Source organism: Globicephala melas, chromosome 1, assembly GCF_963455315.2.
Source record: "Globicephala melas chromosome 1, mGloMel1.2, whole genome shotgun sequence".
Lineage (NCBI taxonomy): Eukaryota > Metazoa > Chordata > Mammalia > Artiodactyla > Delphinidae > Globicephala > Globicephala melas.
Window position 1 is genome coordinate 175,374,964 of NC_083314.1, and position 19,964 is coordinate 175,394,927.

At 45.3% G+C, this 19,964-nt stretch overlaps 1 protein-coding gene across 1 annotated transcript in view; it reads left to right on the top strand.

The window, feature by feature from the left end:
• SPATA21 (spermatogenesis associated 21) overlaps positions 1–19,964 on the top strand; it is a 31,709-nt gene that overhangs the window by 9,816 nt on the left and 1,929 nt on the right. The window contains 5 exon segments of the mRNA XM_060295416.1: positions 582–1,048; positions 1,446–1,534; positions 4,542–4,700; positions 6,925–6,994; positions 7,116–7,229. Coding sequence (XP_060151399.1) covers positions 582–1,048; positions 1,446–1,534; positions 4,542–4,700; positions 6,925–6,994; positions 7,116–7,229 — 899 coding nt within the window.

Here is a 19,964-nt window from a genome sequence, read left to right on the forward strand (position 1 = left end):
CTGCATCTTTTTTTTTTTTTTTTTGAGAGCTACATCTTTGAACCAGAGAAAAGGCTGGGCTGGAGCCTGCGTGGCGTGGCCTGGTTGGAGGTGGGCAGGGGACAGCTCATCCCTCTAATGGGACGGATGCAGGAGGTGCTGCATTTGCTGAATGAATGAGTGGGAATTTATCGAGCGCCTACCACAAGCTGGTTGCTGGGTCAATATGGATAAAAGAGGCAGACGAGGTCCTGCCCTCTGGAAACTTACTTCTGGTCAGGCAGGCAAACAACAGGCACGGACAGGGCCATTGCAAATTGTGTTGATTGCAGTGAAGCAAATAAACAAGTGGTGAGATGGGGAGTAACTCGCTCAAGACCACAGCTCAGAGAGCCAGGAGGGGGCAGAGCCCAGGTCAGGGGTGGGGGAGGACATGGGGCGGGAGCCTAGTAGGTTGCAGGAGAGAGGTGGGCTTCCCCAGGGGCCCAGAGAGGGAGGGGCAGGGTGAGGATCCGCTGCAGAGTGGGTGGCTGGGAGAAGTTTTGTGGGACAATCTGGCTGGCCGGAGGCCTCCCAAATCCCCTCCCCGGTCCTGTCCCCAGGAGGCGAGGGACATCGGAGAGAGGAGGGAGATGGACCATACCCCGAAGCAGCCTCAGGATCCCGCGGGGGCCACGGGGGCCCAGGACCTTGGCAACCCCCGGCCGGGCTTCATGAAGTGCTTGTTGGAGGTGTAAGAGGAGAAGGCCACGCTTTGGAGGGTCACCAAGGCCCGTGCGCCGCCAAGCCGGAAGTCCCCCAGGACCCTGGCCCCCGTGCCTGTCTCTGTCCCGGTTGGCAACTCAGCCCCAACCCTGCCTCTGACCCTGCCTCAGAGTCCTGCCTCAGCTCCTGCCATGGCCCCATGCTGGGCCCGACCGCCAGCCCCTGGGCCACTTCCTGCCCCCATGGGAGCCCCAGCTTCAGTGCGCATCACAGTCCTGCCGGCCCCTGCATCAGACCTGGGCTGGAGAAGGACAGAACTTTTGCACCACAGCGGGGAGAGGAGCCTGAACTACCCCAAGGCACGGTAGGAGCCACCCCAGAAAGGGTGTCTGGGATCAGGGCCTGGTCCCAGGGCCCCTGGCTACTCTCTTCCAGATTCTTGTCCCTGTCACTGCACCTGTCTGTTCCCTCCCATGTGTCCCCGCTCCATTTCCCCTCACTTCTGTCTCCTGTCTTTCCCAGCTCTTGATCTTTCATATCTAGGCCCCTTTTTCTCTCTAACCCCCTTTAGACTCCCCATACCTCTGCCTTGCTCCTCCTCTGGGTCACTCGTAGACTCTCCTGACCTCTTAAAGCCTCCCCCGGGGTTCCTCCCATGACCCCCTCTGCCTCGGCTCCCCATCACCCGCCCCTAGCTTTTGGTGCAGGGCCGGGGTGGGTGGCTGAATGTGTGCCCTTTGCCCGGGCTCTGTCCTCTGCAGGCAGGAGCTGGAAGAACACTGCCTCTTGAAGGTGTGTCAGATCTGGGAGGAGAGGTTGGAAGAGCACCTCACACTGAAGCAAGAGGAAGGTGAGGGTGGGCCTGGCCAGGGGAGCCCCTTGCGGGGCAGGCAGAATGCTCAGTCCTTGGGTTTATGAGCCCGTGGTGGGGGACAGGGTTGTTGATCGTGCTGCTGCCCTGGTACCTACCCCAGCCCTGCACTTGGCTAGTGGGGTAGGAGGCTGACCCAAACTCTCACACACCACGGAGTCGGGGAGCACAATCCTGCTGGGTCCTCTCACCTGGGGTCCAGTTCTCTTCTCTGTTCCAGAGCCACCTGTCTGAATGAATGGAGCAAGGCTTGCAAAGCTCTTTCGCTTCTGGAGACGTTTGTGCCTACCCCAACCCAAGCCCATGCTACTGGTCCTCTGCAGAGGCCACCTGGATGGGACGCAGGGCTGTAGAGCCTCCACCTGTCCTAGACCATCCCTAACCATTTAACAAGACCACCCGCCCTGGACATGTTACTGAACCAAACTGGGGTCTGCTTGCCCACACGCAGTAAAGTCAATCTACTGACACCGGGTTGTGGTGAAGGAAAGGGCAGCGTTTATTGCAGGCTCCAAGCAAGGAGTCCAGGCAGCTAGCGCTTAAAAGGCCTAAACTCCCTGATGGCTTTCAGGGAAAGGTGTTTAAAGACAGGGTGAGAGACAGGGTTGTGGGGTGTGTGATCAGCTCACGGACATTCTTCTGATTGGTTGGTGGTGAGGTAATCGAGAGTTGACATTATCAACCTGGTTTCAACCGGTCTCGGGTCTACGTGCTCATGGTCAGCATACAGTTAACTTCTTCCACTTGGTAGGGGTTTCAGTATCTGCGAAACAGCTCAAAGAACATGGCTCAGAATATTATCTATAGCCCTTGAGGAGGAACTAAATGTCCTTGACTTTGTTTAATGTCTGAACTATTATTGTTTTGTTTAACTTTGTTTAATGTCTGAACTATTATTAGGTTGTCTTGTTTGACTGTTTTCCTTTCTTTCTGCATTTTCTCACTTCTCTGATTAAATCCATTCTTTGGAACTTGGGGAAAGCCTACGAGGCTAAAGTTTTTCTACAAACAAGAAGAGGCAGGCAGAGGACATGGGAGGTGTGTGTGTGGGGTCTGTCCCAGGAAGGCCCCATAGGGTCCTGCTCAGTTACACACAGGTCCCCATTTTCCACTGCATCCCACCTCCACCAAAAAATTTAAAAGTTCTGAACATGCACCCTGGGCGAGGCACTGTGCCCTTTGCTCCCCATCGTCCTTGGGGTTGGGCCCCGTGATTCCACTTACCTGCGCTTTGAGGAGTGATTGCTGCTTCCTCTGGGCTCTGGAGGTGGCCTAATCAGCCGTCCACATCCACTGCCAACCCAGCCACACCCGGCTCTTGCCCTGGATGAGGAGGTGTGTGCCCTCCTTCCACCCTCCGCTCTTCCCCAAAGTCTGGGCCAGAGCGGCCCCTTCTTCTGCCTTCCCTGAGTGCACTCTCTGGCTCCCTAGGACCCCATCTTTGAAGTTCACTCCTTTTAGCATTAAAAGTCTCTAGTCATTTCTAGAGGGGCTTTTCTAGGTCCAGCGCCCACTGCCCATCTTCTTGAGCTGAGTTCATGGACAATGTGCCACTTTGGCTTAGAGACTCAGCATTCTCCCCAAGGCTCAGCCCTGCCTGGTGAGGAAAGAGCTGGCTACCTGCTCTGATGGTCCAAACCACCCTGCATTGGGGATGATCTTACCACTTTTGAGAGCTGTTCCGTTTTCCTTCTTCAGCGTGCCTGCCTGTGGCAGCTCACCACTTAGTCCAACCCTAATCCCAGCCCTACCTCTTCCCCACATTTCAGTTCTGTTCATCAGAGACTTAGTCTACGATGTGCCAAGCAATGAATTAATACAACCTCTCTGGGAGGGTGTACTGTTGTTCTGTCCATCTTACAGATAAGAAAATTGAGGCTCAGAGAAGCACAGTGACTTGCCCACGGCAACTATATTAGCTTGCTCAGGCTGCCATAATGAAGTACCGCAAACTGAGTGGCTTAAAATTTATTTTCTCATAGTTCTGGAGGCTAGAAGTCCAAGATCAGGGTGTTGGTATGTTTGGTTTCTTCTGAGGCCTCTCTCCTTGGCTTGCAGACGTCTGCCTTCTCCCTGTATCCTCACATGGTCTTTCCTCTGTGCACATGCATCCCTGGTGTCTCCTGTGTGCCCAAGTTTCCTCTTCTCTTAAGGACACCAGTTAGGTTGGACTAGGGGCCACCCCAGTGGCCTCATTTTAACTTAATCACCTCTTTAAAGGCCCTATCTCCAAACATCATCACATTCTAAGGTATGGGGGTGGGGTGGTATTAGGGTTTCAACACATGAGTTTAGGCGGCAGGCACAATTTAGCTCGTAACAGCAACCCAGCTTCTTAGTAAATGGCAGAGCCAGTCTTATCACTAGGTCTGTTGATTCTAACCTGGATTTTGCTGTGGGCTGTGAAACCAGACACCACACGTTATGACCAGGACGCGACTTTTCTATCAAGTGGTGCTGTTCTGGGACTTTCTCAGCATTTTTCCTGGTCCTCTGCTCCGGACCAGACAAACAGAGCTGTCTTAGAGGCTATGTCCATCCAGATAAGTAACTGCAGAGCCCCAAGGCCAAGGCACAGACTCGGAGTCAGAAAGATCTATCTGGTCCTCTAACCTCTGAGCCTCAGTTTCCCCATCTTTACAAGGGAATAAGCATTGTACTCTTACCAGGCTGTTGTAAGAATTAAATGAGAACATGGCTATAAAGAGCTTAGCACAGTGCCTGGCACATAGCAGGGGTGCCCTAAAGTGGGCATGTTCTGGTGCAAGGTGAAGGCAGCTAACTAGCTGAGCTTTTGCCACACCAGCTGAGCCCTTGGTCTGACCTTGTACTAGAGAGTGAAGTGAGTCAATGGGCCCACACCCCTCCACTTTCAGTCTTCGTTAAGTTTGTCCCTCTACCCAGCCATGGTGATAAAGAAGGCTGGACAGGTGGTGGTTGGAGCGGATGGGATGAATGGTAGGAACAACCCCACTGCCCACCCCAGCCTTCCGCAGCTACTTTGAGATCTTCAGTGGTCATGGCGAGGTGGATGCACAGAGCCTGGAGAACATCCTGCTCCTCGTGGGCATGTCCCTGACACCGGCCCTGAGGAGGTGGACTCCTCCACCGGTGGAGGATGCCCTGAGGAGTGCTGATATCGACGGTGAGTTGAGGGAGGCTTCATCCTGAACCCCAGGCAGGGTCAGGTTCATGGGCAGCATGAGACCTGTGCAGTCACACAGGGCTCTGCGCTTACAGGGTCCTGACTTTGGTTTAATGCTCTGCTGTTACAGTCTAGAAATTCTTGATAATCTTTGAAAGAGGGGCCCTATTCTGCATTTTCATTTTGACCTGGGCCCCACAAATGATGTAGCTTGTCCTGGCCCCAAAGTTAGGGCTCCCTGAGTACCTACTCAGTGCCAGGTTCTGGGGACCCAGAGATGACCAAGACTTATTTCATGACCTAAGATGTAGGTGATCTCTGAGATCACTCCTTCCAGAGCTTTATGTGTGCTTCATTGGACATTCCTCCATGACTTGGTCACTCATTTTACCAGCTGTATGACCTTGGACAAATCACTGAAGTTCACCAAGTCTCAGTTTCCCCACCTGTAAAATGGGGCTTACAGCAATACCCATCTCACTGGGCTGTTAAAATAATTAAATGAGATAATCCAGGCAAAGCATGGAGCACAACACTTGGTGCAGAGCATGCATCCGGGAGACATTAACTGCTGGTACTATTCATTCACTATCTTTATTAACTGGCTACTGTATGCCCATTCCTGTGCTGGGCACAGGGAATAAAGACATGTGTAAGACCTATGAGACCTGCCCTCGAGGTGCTCACACAGTCAATGACACAGAAGGAAGAGTTGCTAAAGGAAGCAGTGCTTAAGGTGGCTTGGAGGAAGGGATCAGGAAGGAAGGCTTCCTGGAGGAGGTGATGCCTGAGCCAAATTGTGAAAGATGAAGCAGGAGTTAGGCAGGGAGAGGGGAAGGAAGAAGGGCATTGCTGGTGGCAGAAATAACCTGGACAAAGGGAATAGGGCACAGGGTGGGAAGCATCACATGTGGTTTGGTTGGCTAGATGCAGGGAACACAGCGGAGCTGTAGGGGGCCTGGGCTCCTGACCTCTGAGTGTCAGCTCTGCTTCCTCCATCACTGCCTGAGTGTGAATCCTCAGACACAAGCTAAGAATGGACCTCAGCTCGGCCCCTACATGACCCCAGGCAACAGCCTACTTTTGTCTATGCCTCAGGCCTCATCTGTGACATGGGGATAAGAGTATTAGGCGACCCCCCCACCTCCTCCCCCCCACCCCCCCACAAGGGTGGCTTTAAGAATTACAGACCACTCATCAATTTGTCAAGTAGTTCAGAGAACATTTGCCAAGCACCTCTCTGTCTTAAGCCCTGAAGACACAGTGCAGAACAAAACAGCCAGTTCCTGTCTCCCAGAGCTTCAGTTAAATCCCAGATCTTATGAGTGTGTGGTTCAAGTACAAGGGTTCTATGACAGTGTCCAACAGGGGGTCTGACCTGCACTGGTCTGACTTCCCTAAGGAAGTGATGGTCAAGGGGGAGCATTGAGAGAGTTGGAGGGAATTCCTTGGCAGTCCAGTGGTTAGGACTCCGCGTTTCTCACTCTGCGTTTTCACTGCCGGGGCCCGGGTTCAATCCCTGGTTGGGGAAATAAGATCCTCCAGGGCCACAACAGACAAACAAGAACAAGCAAACAAACAAACAAAAAGAGTTGGAGGGTGGTGGGGAGAAGTCTAGGAAGAGGAAGCAGCGTGCACAAAGGCCCGCAACAGGGAAGAATGTGGCCCCTGGAGGGAGAGCAGGTTAGCGCTGGGGAGTTTGGTAGCAGGTGAGGCTGGAGACAGGTAACGGGCAGGTCTAGCAGGACTTTGAAGGCCAAAGTGGGAAAACAGTAGGTACAAATATGTTCTCATGCAGAGACTAGCACACTGTAATAAGAGTTGCTGACGTTTAATGAGCGTGTATTATATGCATGGCCCTATTCTGAGCACGTTGCCTCAATTTCTCTCCCATGAGAAAGGTGTTAAGGTCATCCTCACCCTATAGATGAGAAAACTAGGGCTTAGTGGGGTTAAGAGACTTTGCCAAGGTCACAAAGATAAAGTGGTACACCTATGACATGAACCCAGTCTGCTGCTTCCAGGAACTTCTGGGAGCCTCTAACCCAGGAGATTTTAATTTTCACCTTCCACTCTCCTGTGTGCACCACGCTCTCCGCATTGAATATGCGTTACTTTTATCATCAAACCCAATGAGTAAACGCTAATAACCGTGCCTGGGTCGCAACGCCCGAGCCTGCTCTGAAAGGCCCCTGGCCACACTGTATTCTTCTGGCCTCCACAGGAGACGGCCACGTGAACTTCAAAGACTTCTTGGCCGTGATGACAGACACCAAGAGCTTCTTCTGCTGTGGGTGAGCAGGGGTGAGCCCAGGGCACTCAGAGCTGGGGGGAGGGGCCAGGTGGCTGCTGGGGCTGTTAGGCATCCAGGGCTGTTAAGTGGTAACGGCAGCCACCATCCCACGTCCCCAGAAGAGAAGGCCTGACGGACGTGGCTCCCCCAAACCCCCGCACTCTGCTCTTTGAGATCCTGTCCCTGCTGGTGGAGATGCTGGCCTTACCTGAGGCAGCCTTAGAGGAGATCACCAGGTGAGTAGGACTGGCTGTTGGGAGTGGAGGGTTGCGGACACGGAAATGGCACCTAGCGTTTTGGCAGCTGAGGACTTTTGATAATTAGGACTATTAGTTGCCAGTGAAACCCACATAAAACTGGCTTATACAACAGGGGAATGTATTGGCTCACATCACTGCTCAGGGCCTCAGGAATGGCTGGATCATCTAGGAGACCAGATGATACCATTCAGGCTTTATCTCTCCCGCTCATCTCTGCATTAGCTTCAAGCTCAGCGAGCCTCTTCGCACAGTGGGAAGGATGGCAACCGGCAGCCTCTACTCTACGCATACCCTCCTTGTCTTGTAACCTCAGCAGCAAGAGGAATACCTTCTTGCAGTACTCATACAGCAGTCCCAGAAAGGGAATGTGATAGGGCCTGTCTAGGGCTAGAGAACACGAGGTGGAAGCCTCCCCGTGTTGCCAGAGTGGGCTGGTGGGTGGTTAGTGGTTCACCTAAGGAAGAGACGGCTGTGTACAAAAACACCACGAACATTCGAGGGCTAGAAGCAGAGGGTCAAGGCAGAATGGCCCACCTGGTCTCTCTTGCAGCACACAGAAGCTTGTCCCTATCGCTCAGAAAGTTGGATCATTTTTTCCTGCCACAGACCAGGCTTTTTCGGCAGGGGCCGGAGGAGGGGGAATGATTGCAGGCTGTTCCACTAATACCAACTTAGCAAACCCCAAAGACAAGAGATCTTTCTTCCTCCCGGCATCTATAAATCACTAAACATATATAAGTCTGAAGACGACAAATGTATCATTTTAAAAGCAATAAAACAAATTGCCAGGTATCAATTTCTCCAGTTTAAAAACAGGGCTTCCCTGGTGGCGCAGTGGTTGAGAGTCCGCCTGCCGATTCAGGGGACACGGGTTCGTGCCCCAGTCTGGGAGGACCCCACATGCCGCGGAGCGGCTGGGCCCGTGAGCCACGGCCGCTGAGCCTCCGCGTCTGGGGCCTGTGCTCCGCAACGGGAGAGGCCACAGCAGTGAGAGGCCCGCGTACCGGAAAAAAAAAAAAATATATATATATATATATACACACACATATAAATTCCAGTAATCTTGAAGCCCGTGTGTGCCCTACCCCAATCACAAAGTACTTTCTCCCTAACAAGAACCAACCCTTATTCCTTTGCTTTTTGTTTTAAAATTTCACTGCTTATTTTTCCCTTATCGTTTGTTGAAAGTTTCATACATACGGCAAAGTTAAAAGACTTTTACAGTGAACATTTATATACCCACCACCTAGATTCTACTGTTGCCATTTTGCCTGTCTGACAACTTCATATAAATGGAAACAAACCGTATATAGTCATTAGTGTCTAGCTTCTTTCACTCAGCATAATGCTTTTGAGATTCATCCATGTTGCTGTGGGCAGCAACAGTGCACTCCTCATTACTCTATCCCATTGGATGAATATACCACAGTTCATTCATCCATCCTTTCATTGGTAGATTTCTGAGCTGTTTTTAGTTTGGGGTTATAATGAGTAAAGCTGCTATTAACATTTTTGTACAAGTCTTTGTGTGGACATATATTTTGTTACTTGGGTAAGTACCCAGAAATGGAATTGCTGGGTCACAGGATAGGTGTATTTTACTTACAAGAAACTGCCAGACTTTTTTATCTAAGTGATTCTACCATTTTACACTCACATCAACAATGTACGAGAGTTCCAGTTGCTCCACATCTTGTGCAAATCTATACTGTCAGTCTTGCTAGTTTCAGTCTGGTGGATATGCAGTGGCACTTTTTAAAAAAAAAAAAATTTCATTTACTTATTTTGGCTGCGTTGGGTCTTCGTTGCTGCGCGCGGTCTTTCTCTAGTTGTGGCGAATGGGAGCTCCTCTTCGTTGCTGTGTGCGGGCTTCTTATTGCAGTGGCTTCTCTTGTTGCGGAGCATGGGCTCTAGGCACACGGGCTTCAGTAGCTATGGCACGTGGCCTCAGTAGTTGTGGCACACAGGCCCTAGAGCACAGGCTCAGTAGTTGTGGCGCATGGGCTTAGTTGCTCCACGGCATGTGGGATCTTCCCGGACCAGGGCTCGAACCCGTGTCCCCTGCATGGGCAGGCGGATTCTTAACCACTGCACCACCAGGGAAGCCCTGCAGTGGCACTTTTAAATTTTGACTCACACTTGTTTGTATTCCTGAATACTTTATTGTTTAGCTTTCCATATTTTTTTACCTCTATCGGAGTGGACTCATACTGTAAGTCCTCTGTTACTTTTTCTTCTCAGTGTTAGGTATTTGTGCCTCATCCATGTTCTTATGCAGAGCTGTAGATCATTTATCATTTTCACTGCTACATACTATTATCTGGTATGACTACATCACAATGTATGTATTTGTTCTGCAGATGGACATTAGGTCTATGTTCAGTTTCCAGCCATGGTAGAAACAGTGTTAAAATTTTGTATATGTTTCCAGGATACCTGGGCAAGAGTTTCTCAAGAGCAGCAGTTTTAAAACTTTTTCGTCTAGGAAACTGTCAATATTTTCTATATATGAACTTAAAACTGAGAGATCTAAAAAATATTAATTTATTTAACAAAGATAACCCCATTACATGTTAATAGAAAAAAAACATTTTAAATGAAAAAATAACGATATTTTCCAAAACAAACAAACAAGAAAGTTAATGAGAAGAATGGCACTGCTTTACAATATTGAGAATCTCTTCAGTGTCTGGCATAAAAGAAGTTGGCTGGATTTTCCTATATGCTTCTGCATTCAATCTGGTGTTTTGGTTGAAGTATATGAAGAAATCCGGCCTCACACAAATATGTAATTGGAAAAAGTATTTTAATAGCCTTTTCATTTAATATCCCATATATCATGGAGGTAGTTTTCTTTGATAGTACACCAAACTTGACGAGTAGTGTCCTAAAAGTTGGTTGCAATATGGAATCTGATGCCATATGGAATCTGATGCCATATCTGTGAACTGTTCGTTTACTCTTTTTTTAAAAAAATATTTATTTGGTTGTGTGGGGTGTTAGTTGCGGCCGGCAGGCTCCTCAGTTGCACGTCCAGGGCTCCTTAGTTGTGGCAGGCGAACTCTTAGTTGCAGCATGCATGTGGGATCTAGTTCCCTGACCAGGGATCGAACCCGGGCCCCCTATATTGGGGGCACGGAGTCCTATTCACTGCACCGCCAGGGAAGTACCCTCGTTGTACTCTTTTAAATAAAAAATCTATTGTTTTTGTAGTTTAAATGGATCTTTTCCCATGAATGGCTTTTGTAACATGCATTGTTCATTTAGAACATATTGCGTATCTTCTAAATGTTGACACATTTCATTGTAGTTATTCTATATATCATATGTATAATTATTAATATCACCCCTAATGTCAGACAAGTCTTTAGGGAATTCCCTGACGGTCCAGTGGTTAGGACTTGGTGCTCTCACTGCTGGGGCCCAAGTTAGATCCTTGGTTGGGAAACTAAGATTCCACAAGCCACATGGCATGGCCAAAAATAAATAAATAAATAAAATAAAGTCATCCTTGCTTTAAAAAAAAAGTTTTTAAATATTAGAAGTGTTGTGTGAGGCTACAGTTCAGTTCACTCATTTGACTGTTATAAACTATTCCGTGTATGAACATGCATATGACACATGCTTATTATAATGGATTTTTTAAATTTTTATTTATTATTTATATTATTTTGGCTGCACTGGGTCTTCATTGTGTCACGTGGGCACTCAGGCTCTTCGTGGCGGTGCGTGGGCTCTCTAGTTGCAGTGTGTGGGCTCTAGAGCACTCGGGCTTAGTTGCAGTATGTGGGGATCTGAGTTCCCTGACCAGGGATCGAACCCGGGCCCCCTGCATGGGGAGCTCGGAGTCTTAACCGTTGGGCCACCAGGGAAGTCCCATGATAATAGATTTGCTTTCCCAAATTCTAATTTTTTACTTGAAAGCTTTCATTTTGTCATAGGTAACAAATGCTGTCAGCTGTTTTCCTTGAAAGGATGGGCTAACTTCATCCATTTTCGAGAAAATACCTGCCAAAATACGCAAGGCTGCATAACCATAGTTTGCCCTTTTTTCAAGTAAAAAATGACATTTAGTGTGTAGGGGAGGTAAAATTTTCCTTTACCCTCTTAGAGCTTCCAGCTGGGACTGATGTAAGACAGACTAACAGGAGAAAAGCATACAAGTTTAACTTACACGCACATGGGAGCCCTGACAAGAATAATGAAGACCCAAAGAACTGACAAGCCCGAGGGGCTTGCATACAAGGATGAAAAGAGTAGCAACTGTAGAAAAGTAACTAAAATATACGGGCAGGGGCTTCCCTGGTGACGCAGTGGTTAAGAATCCGCCTGCCAATGCAGGGGACACGGGTTCGAGCCCTGGCCCGTAAGATCCCACATGCTGCGGAGCAACTAAGCCCATGCACCACAACTACTGAGCCTGCACTCTAGAGCCCACGAGCCACAACTACTGAGCCTGTGTGCCACAACTACTGAAGCCCGCGCGCCCAGAGCCTGTGCTGTGCAATGAGAAGCCACCGCAATAAGAAGCCCGCACACTGCAACGAGGCATAGCCCCCGCTCACTGCAACTAGAGAAAGCCCGTGCGCAGCAACGAAGACCCAGCACAGTCTAAAAATATATATATATATATATATGTGTGTGTGTGTGTGTGTGTATATATATATATATATATATATATGGGCAGAAGTAGGAAGATAAGAGTTATTTTAACCATGTCTGTTTGTACAGCGTTCTCTTGGCCTGGACTCTTTTTTTTTCCTTTGGCCGCACCACACGTATACACTGGCCCTCGGCAGTGAAAGCACAGAGTCCTAACCACTGGACCGCTGCGAAGTTCCCTCTTCCTCTCTTGTGATAAGAATGTTTCTTCCTCCTGGTTCAGGGAGGGCAGCTTTCACCTGGGAATTTTGTCTCCTGCTTTTAGAAAGAAAAAGTCAGTGGACCCTTCTTGCATCTACTGTTTTTCAAGTGCCTTTAACTCAAAATAATCAACATGCTGAAGTGGCACATATTGGGATGGCATGTCCTAAACTCCTTCCTTCCCTCCATCTGGCACTTCCCTAGAAGGTTCATCTATTAAAAGCCGAGTTGGTGGCCATGGAGAAAAAGTCGGGTTAGAAGTTGCAAAGAGATCTGTGAAAGGGGGAGGAAAACACAGATTGGAACAAGCAGAAAAGAACAAATCTAAGCACATGATCCTGTATTTCCCTGGATCCGTCTCTTAGTCCTGAGAACAGGTCAGTTCAGTGACAGTCGGAGCTCACTTTAGGAGGCAATGGTATAGGTGGGAGTAGGGCACCCGCCTAACTTAGGCCTTTATATGGTGAGCTGCTAGCAAGCATTTAATGAGGGGCATTTCTTTGGAAAAAGAGAAACAGAGGTTAATGGTTAGAATAAATTGTAAACTCAGTTTTTGAGACCAGAGGGCAGTTAATTGTGAGATTCTTACATGTCAGTCTCAAAGCATCTTCAGATGGTGGAGGGACTTCCCTGGCAGTCCAGTGGTTGAAACTCTGCGCTTCCACAGCAGGGGGCACGGGTTCGATCCCTGGTTGGGGAACTCAGACCCTGCATGCCACACAGTGGCCAAAAAAGAAAAAAAAAAAAGGTGGAGTGAGGCTATCTGGCGGCTCTCTGATGAATTTTCTGGCTTGCAGTTTGAATGTCTTTGGTGACGGCACTGGGTGTTCCCGTGAACTAACAGCAGCAGGCATACAGGGTTGTTATACATGATCTGTTGCAGTGATTTTTTCTTATGGACGTTTATATTAAGTTGCCTTAGCTTGCAGGACATTGGGAAAAGGGCAGTCCTAGTTTTCAGTGATGCCAGGTCAGGAGGGTGGAGGGAAACTAGAAATGTTGATTCACTTTGTGAATACAACAAGTGGCAGGAGCCAGTTTATAACAACCTACAAAGGGGTGTTACAGCTTTTATTGAAACACAGAATTTTTCTCTCCACAATCAGTTCCATTTTTATCAGATAATCAAAGTAAGACTAATTTGTCTGTAAAAATTTTTTTTGTTATTGAAGTGTAGTTGATTTACAATGCTGTGTTAGTTTCAGGTGTACAGCAAAGTGATTCAGGTCTAATATATACTAATATACATATTAGTGTGTGTATATATATATATTAGTGTGCGTGTGTATATATATATTAGTTTCCTTGTGGACAAATCAGGCAAGTATCAGAAATCACAAAGAGTTCCCTGGTGGCCTAGTGGTTAGGATTTGGCGCTTTCACTGTGGAGGCCTGGGTTCAATTCCTGGTCCAGGAACCATCTCACAAGCTGCACAGCTTGGACAAAATTAAAAAAGAAAAAAGAAATCACAGAGACAAAGAACCTAGAAAGTTAAACGTATGGCTCTCTCCATTCTTTTTTACTTTTAATTTACTGTCATGGTTGACATACATCAAACAGTGCACTTTAATTGTGCATTTTGTTCTTAGGTTGAATTCATAGCATTATAATGTTAAACATCTGGTAGAGATAATATATGCTTGTTTGACTAGTCTTAATTTACATAAGCTTTTTTCCCCCTTTCTTTAAGCCAATTAAATACAGCTCTCTTACAAGTTAATTTTTATCAATACCATCTGGAGTAGAAAAACATTACTTACATATTATATATATACATATATATACATGTATACATAAACATACAAGACCCAATGCAGCAAAAATAAATAAATTAAAAAAATAAATCTATTTAAAAAAAGGAACTCGTTTCATTTCTGGTGGGAATGCAAAATGGTACAGCCACTTTGGAAGACGGTTTGGTGGGTTTTTTTTTTTAATTCATTAATTAATTTATTTTTGTCTGCATTGGGTCTTCGTTGCTGCGCATGGGCTTTCTCTAGTTGCGGTGTGCGGGCTTCTCATTGCGGTGGCTTCTCTTGTTGTGGAGCTTGGGCTCTAGGTGCGTGGGTTTCAGTAGTTGTGGCATGCAGGCAGAGCACAGGCTCAGTAGTTGTGGCACACAGGCTTAGTTGCTCTGTGGCATGTGGGATCTTCCCGGACCAGGGATCGAACCCGTGTCCCCTGCACTGGCAGGCGGATTCTTAACCACTGTTCCATCAGTGAAGTTCCAGTTTGGTGGTTTCTTACAAAACTAAACAAACTCTTACAATATGATCCAGCAATTGTGCTCCTTGGTATTTACCCAAAAGAACTGAAAACTTAGTCCACACAAAATTAACTGTGCTACACCTACATAGTGGAATATTCAGCACTAATAAGAGCCATCAAACCATGAAAAGACAGAGGAAACTTAAATGCATATTGCTACGTGAAAAAAACTGATCTGAAAAGGCCACATACTTTACAGTTCCAACTATGTGACATTCTGGAAAAGACAAAACAATGGAGACAGTAAAAAGATCAGTGCTTACTGGAGTGAGGGGAGAGGGAGGGAAGTGGAGCACAGATTTTTAGAGCAATGGAACTATTCTGTATTGCCATAATGGTAGATACATGTCATTTCACATTTGTCACAACGTTATACAATGTACAACACTATGAGTGAATCCTAAGGTAAACTATGGCCTTATGGTAATAATGATATGTCAGTGTAAGTTCATTAGTTGTAACAAATGTACCACTCTAGTGGGGAATGTTGATCATGGGGGAGTCTGTGGGTGTGTGTGTGGGGGAAGGGCAGCGGGTAAATGGGAACTGTCTGTACTTTCCACTCAATTTTCTGTGAATCTAAAAAAGTCTATCAAAAAAAACCTTAGTTAAGAAAAAAAATACACTATAAATAGAAAGTCCCCCCCCCAAATTAATTAACCATATACACTTGGGTTTACCTCTGGATTCTTTATTCTCTTCCTGTGTCTATATTTCTGCAAATACCACATAGGTCTTGATTACTACAGCTTTATAGTAAGTATTCAAATCAGGTAGAGTAAGTCCTCCAACTTGTTCTTTTTCAAAGAGTTCTAGATCCTGGTCTATTCTAGGTCCTTTGCATTTCTATATAAATTTTAGAATCAGTTTGTCAATCTCTATAAAAGAGGCTGCTGGTATTTTGTTGGGATTGCATTGAATCTATATGTTCATTTTGGGAGAAATGACATCTTAATAATAACAAGTCTTTCAGTCCATGAACATGGTGTAACTCTTCACTTATTTAGGTCTCTAATTTCAGCAGGATTTTATAGTTTTCAAGATATAGATCTTTTACATATTTTGTTGAATATATCCGTAAGTAGTGATAAGGTGCTGAGAGTTTAGACCTCTGCAAAGCATGAGAGTTCACGGTTAAGAAGTTTAAAATATATATATATATCCGTAAGTATTTCATATTTTATACTGTTGTAGATGTTTCCATTTTCCTATTGCTCATTGCTGGTATTATAGAAGTATAGTTTATTGTTGTATATTGATCTTGTATCCTATGACCTTGCTAAATTCACTTATTAGTGCTGGTAGCTTTTTCTAATAGATTTCTTAAGATTTTTACACACACAATGATGTCATCTGTGAATAAAGACAGCTTTACTTCTTCCTTTCCAATCCATTAGCATTTATTCCTTTTGCTTGTTTTATTGCACTGGCTAAGACCTTAAGTAAAACAAAAGTGATGACAGCAAACATTTTTGCCTTGCTCCTGATCATGGGGGAAGCAATCAATCTTTCGCCATTAAGCTTGATTTTAGCTGCAGGATTTTCGTAGATACTTTTATCATGTTGAGGAAGTTCCTTTCTATTTCTAGTTTGCTGAGTGTTTTTATTATGAATGGGAGTTGAATTTTGTCAAATGCTTTTTCTGCATCTTGAGATGATTATAAGGTTTTTCTCTTACATTCTGTTAATATAGTAGATAAAACTGATTTTTCAATGTAAACTAACTGCATTCTTTGGCAAAACTCCCCTTAGTTGTAATGTATTATCCTTTTAATATATTACTGGATTCAACCTGCTATTTTGTTAAGAATTTTGGCACCTATGTTCAAAGGAGATATTGGTCGTTAACTTGCTTTTTGGGTGATATCTAGTGTTCCTGTTAGTATAATGCTGGCATCATAAAATGAGTTACGTGTTCTCATGTCCTGAAAGAGTTCATGAAATCTTGGTATTCAGTCTCCTCTAAAGGTTTGACAGAACTTACAGTGAAGCTGCTTGGACCTTATTTTCTTTGTGGGGAGGTTCTTTTGTTTGTTTGTTTTGTTTAATTGAAGTACAGTTGATTTACAATGCTTCAGGTGTACAGCAAAGTGATTCAGTTACATATATACATATATTCTTTTTCAGATTCTTTTCCATTATAGGTTATTACAAGATATTAAATATATTTCCCTGTGCTATACAGTAGGTCCTTGTTGTTTATCTATTTTCTATATAGTAGTGTGTATATTTTAACCCAAAGTCCTAATTTATCACCCCCCCACTTACCCCTTTGGTACCAATTAGTTTGTTTTCTATGTCTGTGAGTTTATTTCTGTTTTGTAAATAAGTTCATTTATATCATTTTTTTATTTTCCACATACAGGTGATATCATATGATATTTGTCTTTTCTCTGACTTCACTTAGTATGATAATCTCTAGGTCCATCCATGTTGCTGCAAAAGGCATTATTTCATTCTTTTTTTATTCCATTTTATATTTTATCATCTTTATCCAGTCATCTGTTGATGGACATTTGGGCTGCTTCCGTGTCTTGGCTATTGTAAATAGTTCTGCTATGAATATTGGAGTGCATGTATCTTTTTGAATTAGAATTTTCAGCTTTTCCAGATATATGCCCAGGAGTGGGATTGCTAGATCATATGGTAACTCTATTTTTAGTTTTTAAAAGAACCTCCATACTGTCTTTCATAGTGGTTTGTGCCAATTTACATTCCCACCAATAACGTAGCAGGGTTCCCTTTTCTCCACACCCTCTCCAGGCTTTCTCTTTCTTCTTGAGTATTTCTGGCAGTTACTTCTACATAATATGGATGTACTACAATATTTTGGTTAATGATTTTTAGACTTGTATCTACTGACTTCTTGTTATGGTAAGAATTTAGCTGTCTGATACAACTATCCCCTCAGCTCCTCCTTCCCCATTCAAATATATTATCATTTTTTAACTAAATATTTGGGGTTTCTAATATTATGGCTACACAATTATTCATAGCTGAGCATTTTTTATATAATGATTTCATTTCCTTTCTTATTTTTTCATTTCCTAAAAGTTGACAATTGCCTTTTTTTTTTTTTCTTTGTACTCACTGACAATTCTTGTACCTTCCTAGAGCTTCTTTTTCTTGGAGGCATTTTCTAAATAATTCCATTTTTCTCATTTTTGGATTAATTTCTTCTTAGGCATGCTGCAGAGCCGTCATCTTGGGAGTCTGTTGTCATCCTAGGAATTCTTTCTTCCTTTCCTCTGATTGGAATTCTGTCTACTGGATCACATGTCTTACTTTTCCTTGATTTGCTTACTCTTTCTTGGTTTGATTTGCTTAAAAAAAAAAATAACGGGAGCATGTTTCACCAGTAGCTTTTTGGGGTTAGAAAGGCAGTAATTCAGCGACAGATATGGGAATGCCAGCCCTTGAAATTTTTGTCTTTTAAGCTATAGTGATCCAACCTAAACTGGTTGTCCTCTATGGCAGTTGCACTGCCATTGTGGGATCTCCCTTCACCATCTTCCTTTAACTTTTGTCTTTCTCCTGTGTTAGATTTCTTATTTTCTGTATGTATATCTTCCTTTTCTTTTTGGTTTATGCCCTCATTTTGGAAGAACATGCCCTCCAGTACCTTCCTGAGAAAGGATGAATGGGAGGCATGAGTTCTGAGATTTTGTATGTCTACAAAATTGTTTATTCTACCATCACACTTACTGAATAATTTAGCTAGGTACAGAATTCTAGATTAGTGTATTCATTAAGGAATAGACCCCAATGTACTACAGTTCAAACAATATAGTTTATTTCTCTCATATTGATGGCTTGGAGGAAGCAGGCAGGAAGGCAAGGTTGCTCAAGCACCCAGTTTCTTTCCCACTTATTCTTCCGCCATTCCCTAGGTCAATCCTAAGCCAATTTACCAGCAACACATCTAAATTCAAGCCCATAAGAAGGGGAAGGAGAGGAAGTAGAGAGCAAGCAATTTCCTTTAAAATGGCGACTGAGAAAGTTGCACACACTCTGCTCATGTCCTGTTGGCCCCTGTGGGGTGAAGTTATTTCCTAGTCCATCTTTTTACTCAGGATGCTGTCTTTTCAGGTTCTAATTCTACACAGGGGTCTAGATCCAATCTCCATTTGAGGGCTCTGGTATTCATTTTCTATTTTCTCTGTGTGAAGCTCATTAAAACCCAAAATTCCAGGCTTCAGGGATAGGCAGAGGTCCTAGCAGAACCACCTGCTTAAGCCCTACGGGCTTCCTAACACTCTGAGTAGCATGCCTAGCCTTCATCACTGCCTACAAAGTCTCAGGTAGTCTGGCCCCCCCATCCTGCTGCCCATTTCTACCCCCTTCTCCCTCACACACAAGCTCTAGCACCTCTCTGTTCTTAGAGCTCACCAAGCTCTTTCACGCCTCCTGGCCTTTTCACAAGCCATTCCCTCTGCCTGAAAGAGGCTTCTTCCCGATATCCACTTAGCTTGGTTCCTCCCCTCATTTTGCTCAAATGCCACCACCTCGAGACTTTCACTGACTACTATGGACAAAATAGCTCATCACTACCTCCTACTCAGCTTTTACTTTCTCTCAGAACACCCATCACTCCCCACATGGTACCATAATTTATTTACTTGTTCATGGTCCGACTCTCCCACTAGATATGTGCATAGGTGGTTGATTTAAAAAGTGATACCAGGGAGCAGATGTGAGGGAAGGGACATGAACACAGAAGGAGGAGGAGCCAATACAATGATGTGCTACTGAGTCAGCCATCCCCAGGATCTTCTGAGGAGACTATGAATGGTGGCTCAGAACCATCAGGGGAAGAGACAGGAGCCTGTATACCTCAGCTGCTGGTTCCTTTGTCAAGGGTGCCCCACACAGATGTTTAACTCCCCTGCACTTCTGGGGCGCATATGTGTCAGAGAGGCTCTGGAGCAAGCAGCAAGAGGTAAGATCTGAGGTGAGACTGGGCCAGGTTGTCCCTGTGCAGAGCTGGTTGAGGCCCACGTAGAAGTGGTTGCTATGACAGTGGCTGGACTAAGAGGTGGGGCTGAGAGATGACACAAGGACCTTATATGAATATCTCCTGCACTGCTCTTTCCCAAGCATTTAGGTGAGTGGCCAGCATACAGTAAACACTCAATAAATATTTGAATGAATGAATGAATGGTGCTGCAGTCTAGTGGGGAAAAGGCAAGTAGTGATGAGTTAAGAGTATTAAGTGGGCTGTGATAGGGTTAAGTACAAGTTGTCAGGGGGCCTATAGTGGGAGCCTAACCCATCTATTGGAGGAGAGAGGACTTTCTGGAAGAGATAGCCTTTAAACTGCGATCTGGAAGATGAGGAGGAGTTAACTGCACAGCTGGCTTACAAAGCACTTGCACATCTAAGTAAAAATACCAGTGATAGAAATCATGGGCAACATTTACCAAGCTCTTTCCTTGAGTCAATTTGCTGAATGCTTAATGGGTCTTGTTATTTAATCTTTGTTTTTAACCCCATAAAAAACGCTGACTGATCTGCTTAGAGAAGTGACTTCCAATGACTGGCAGAGATAACCATTTCCCCCCACTTTATAGGGGTGACCG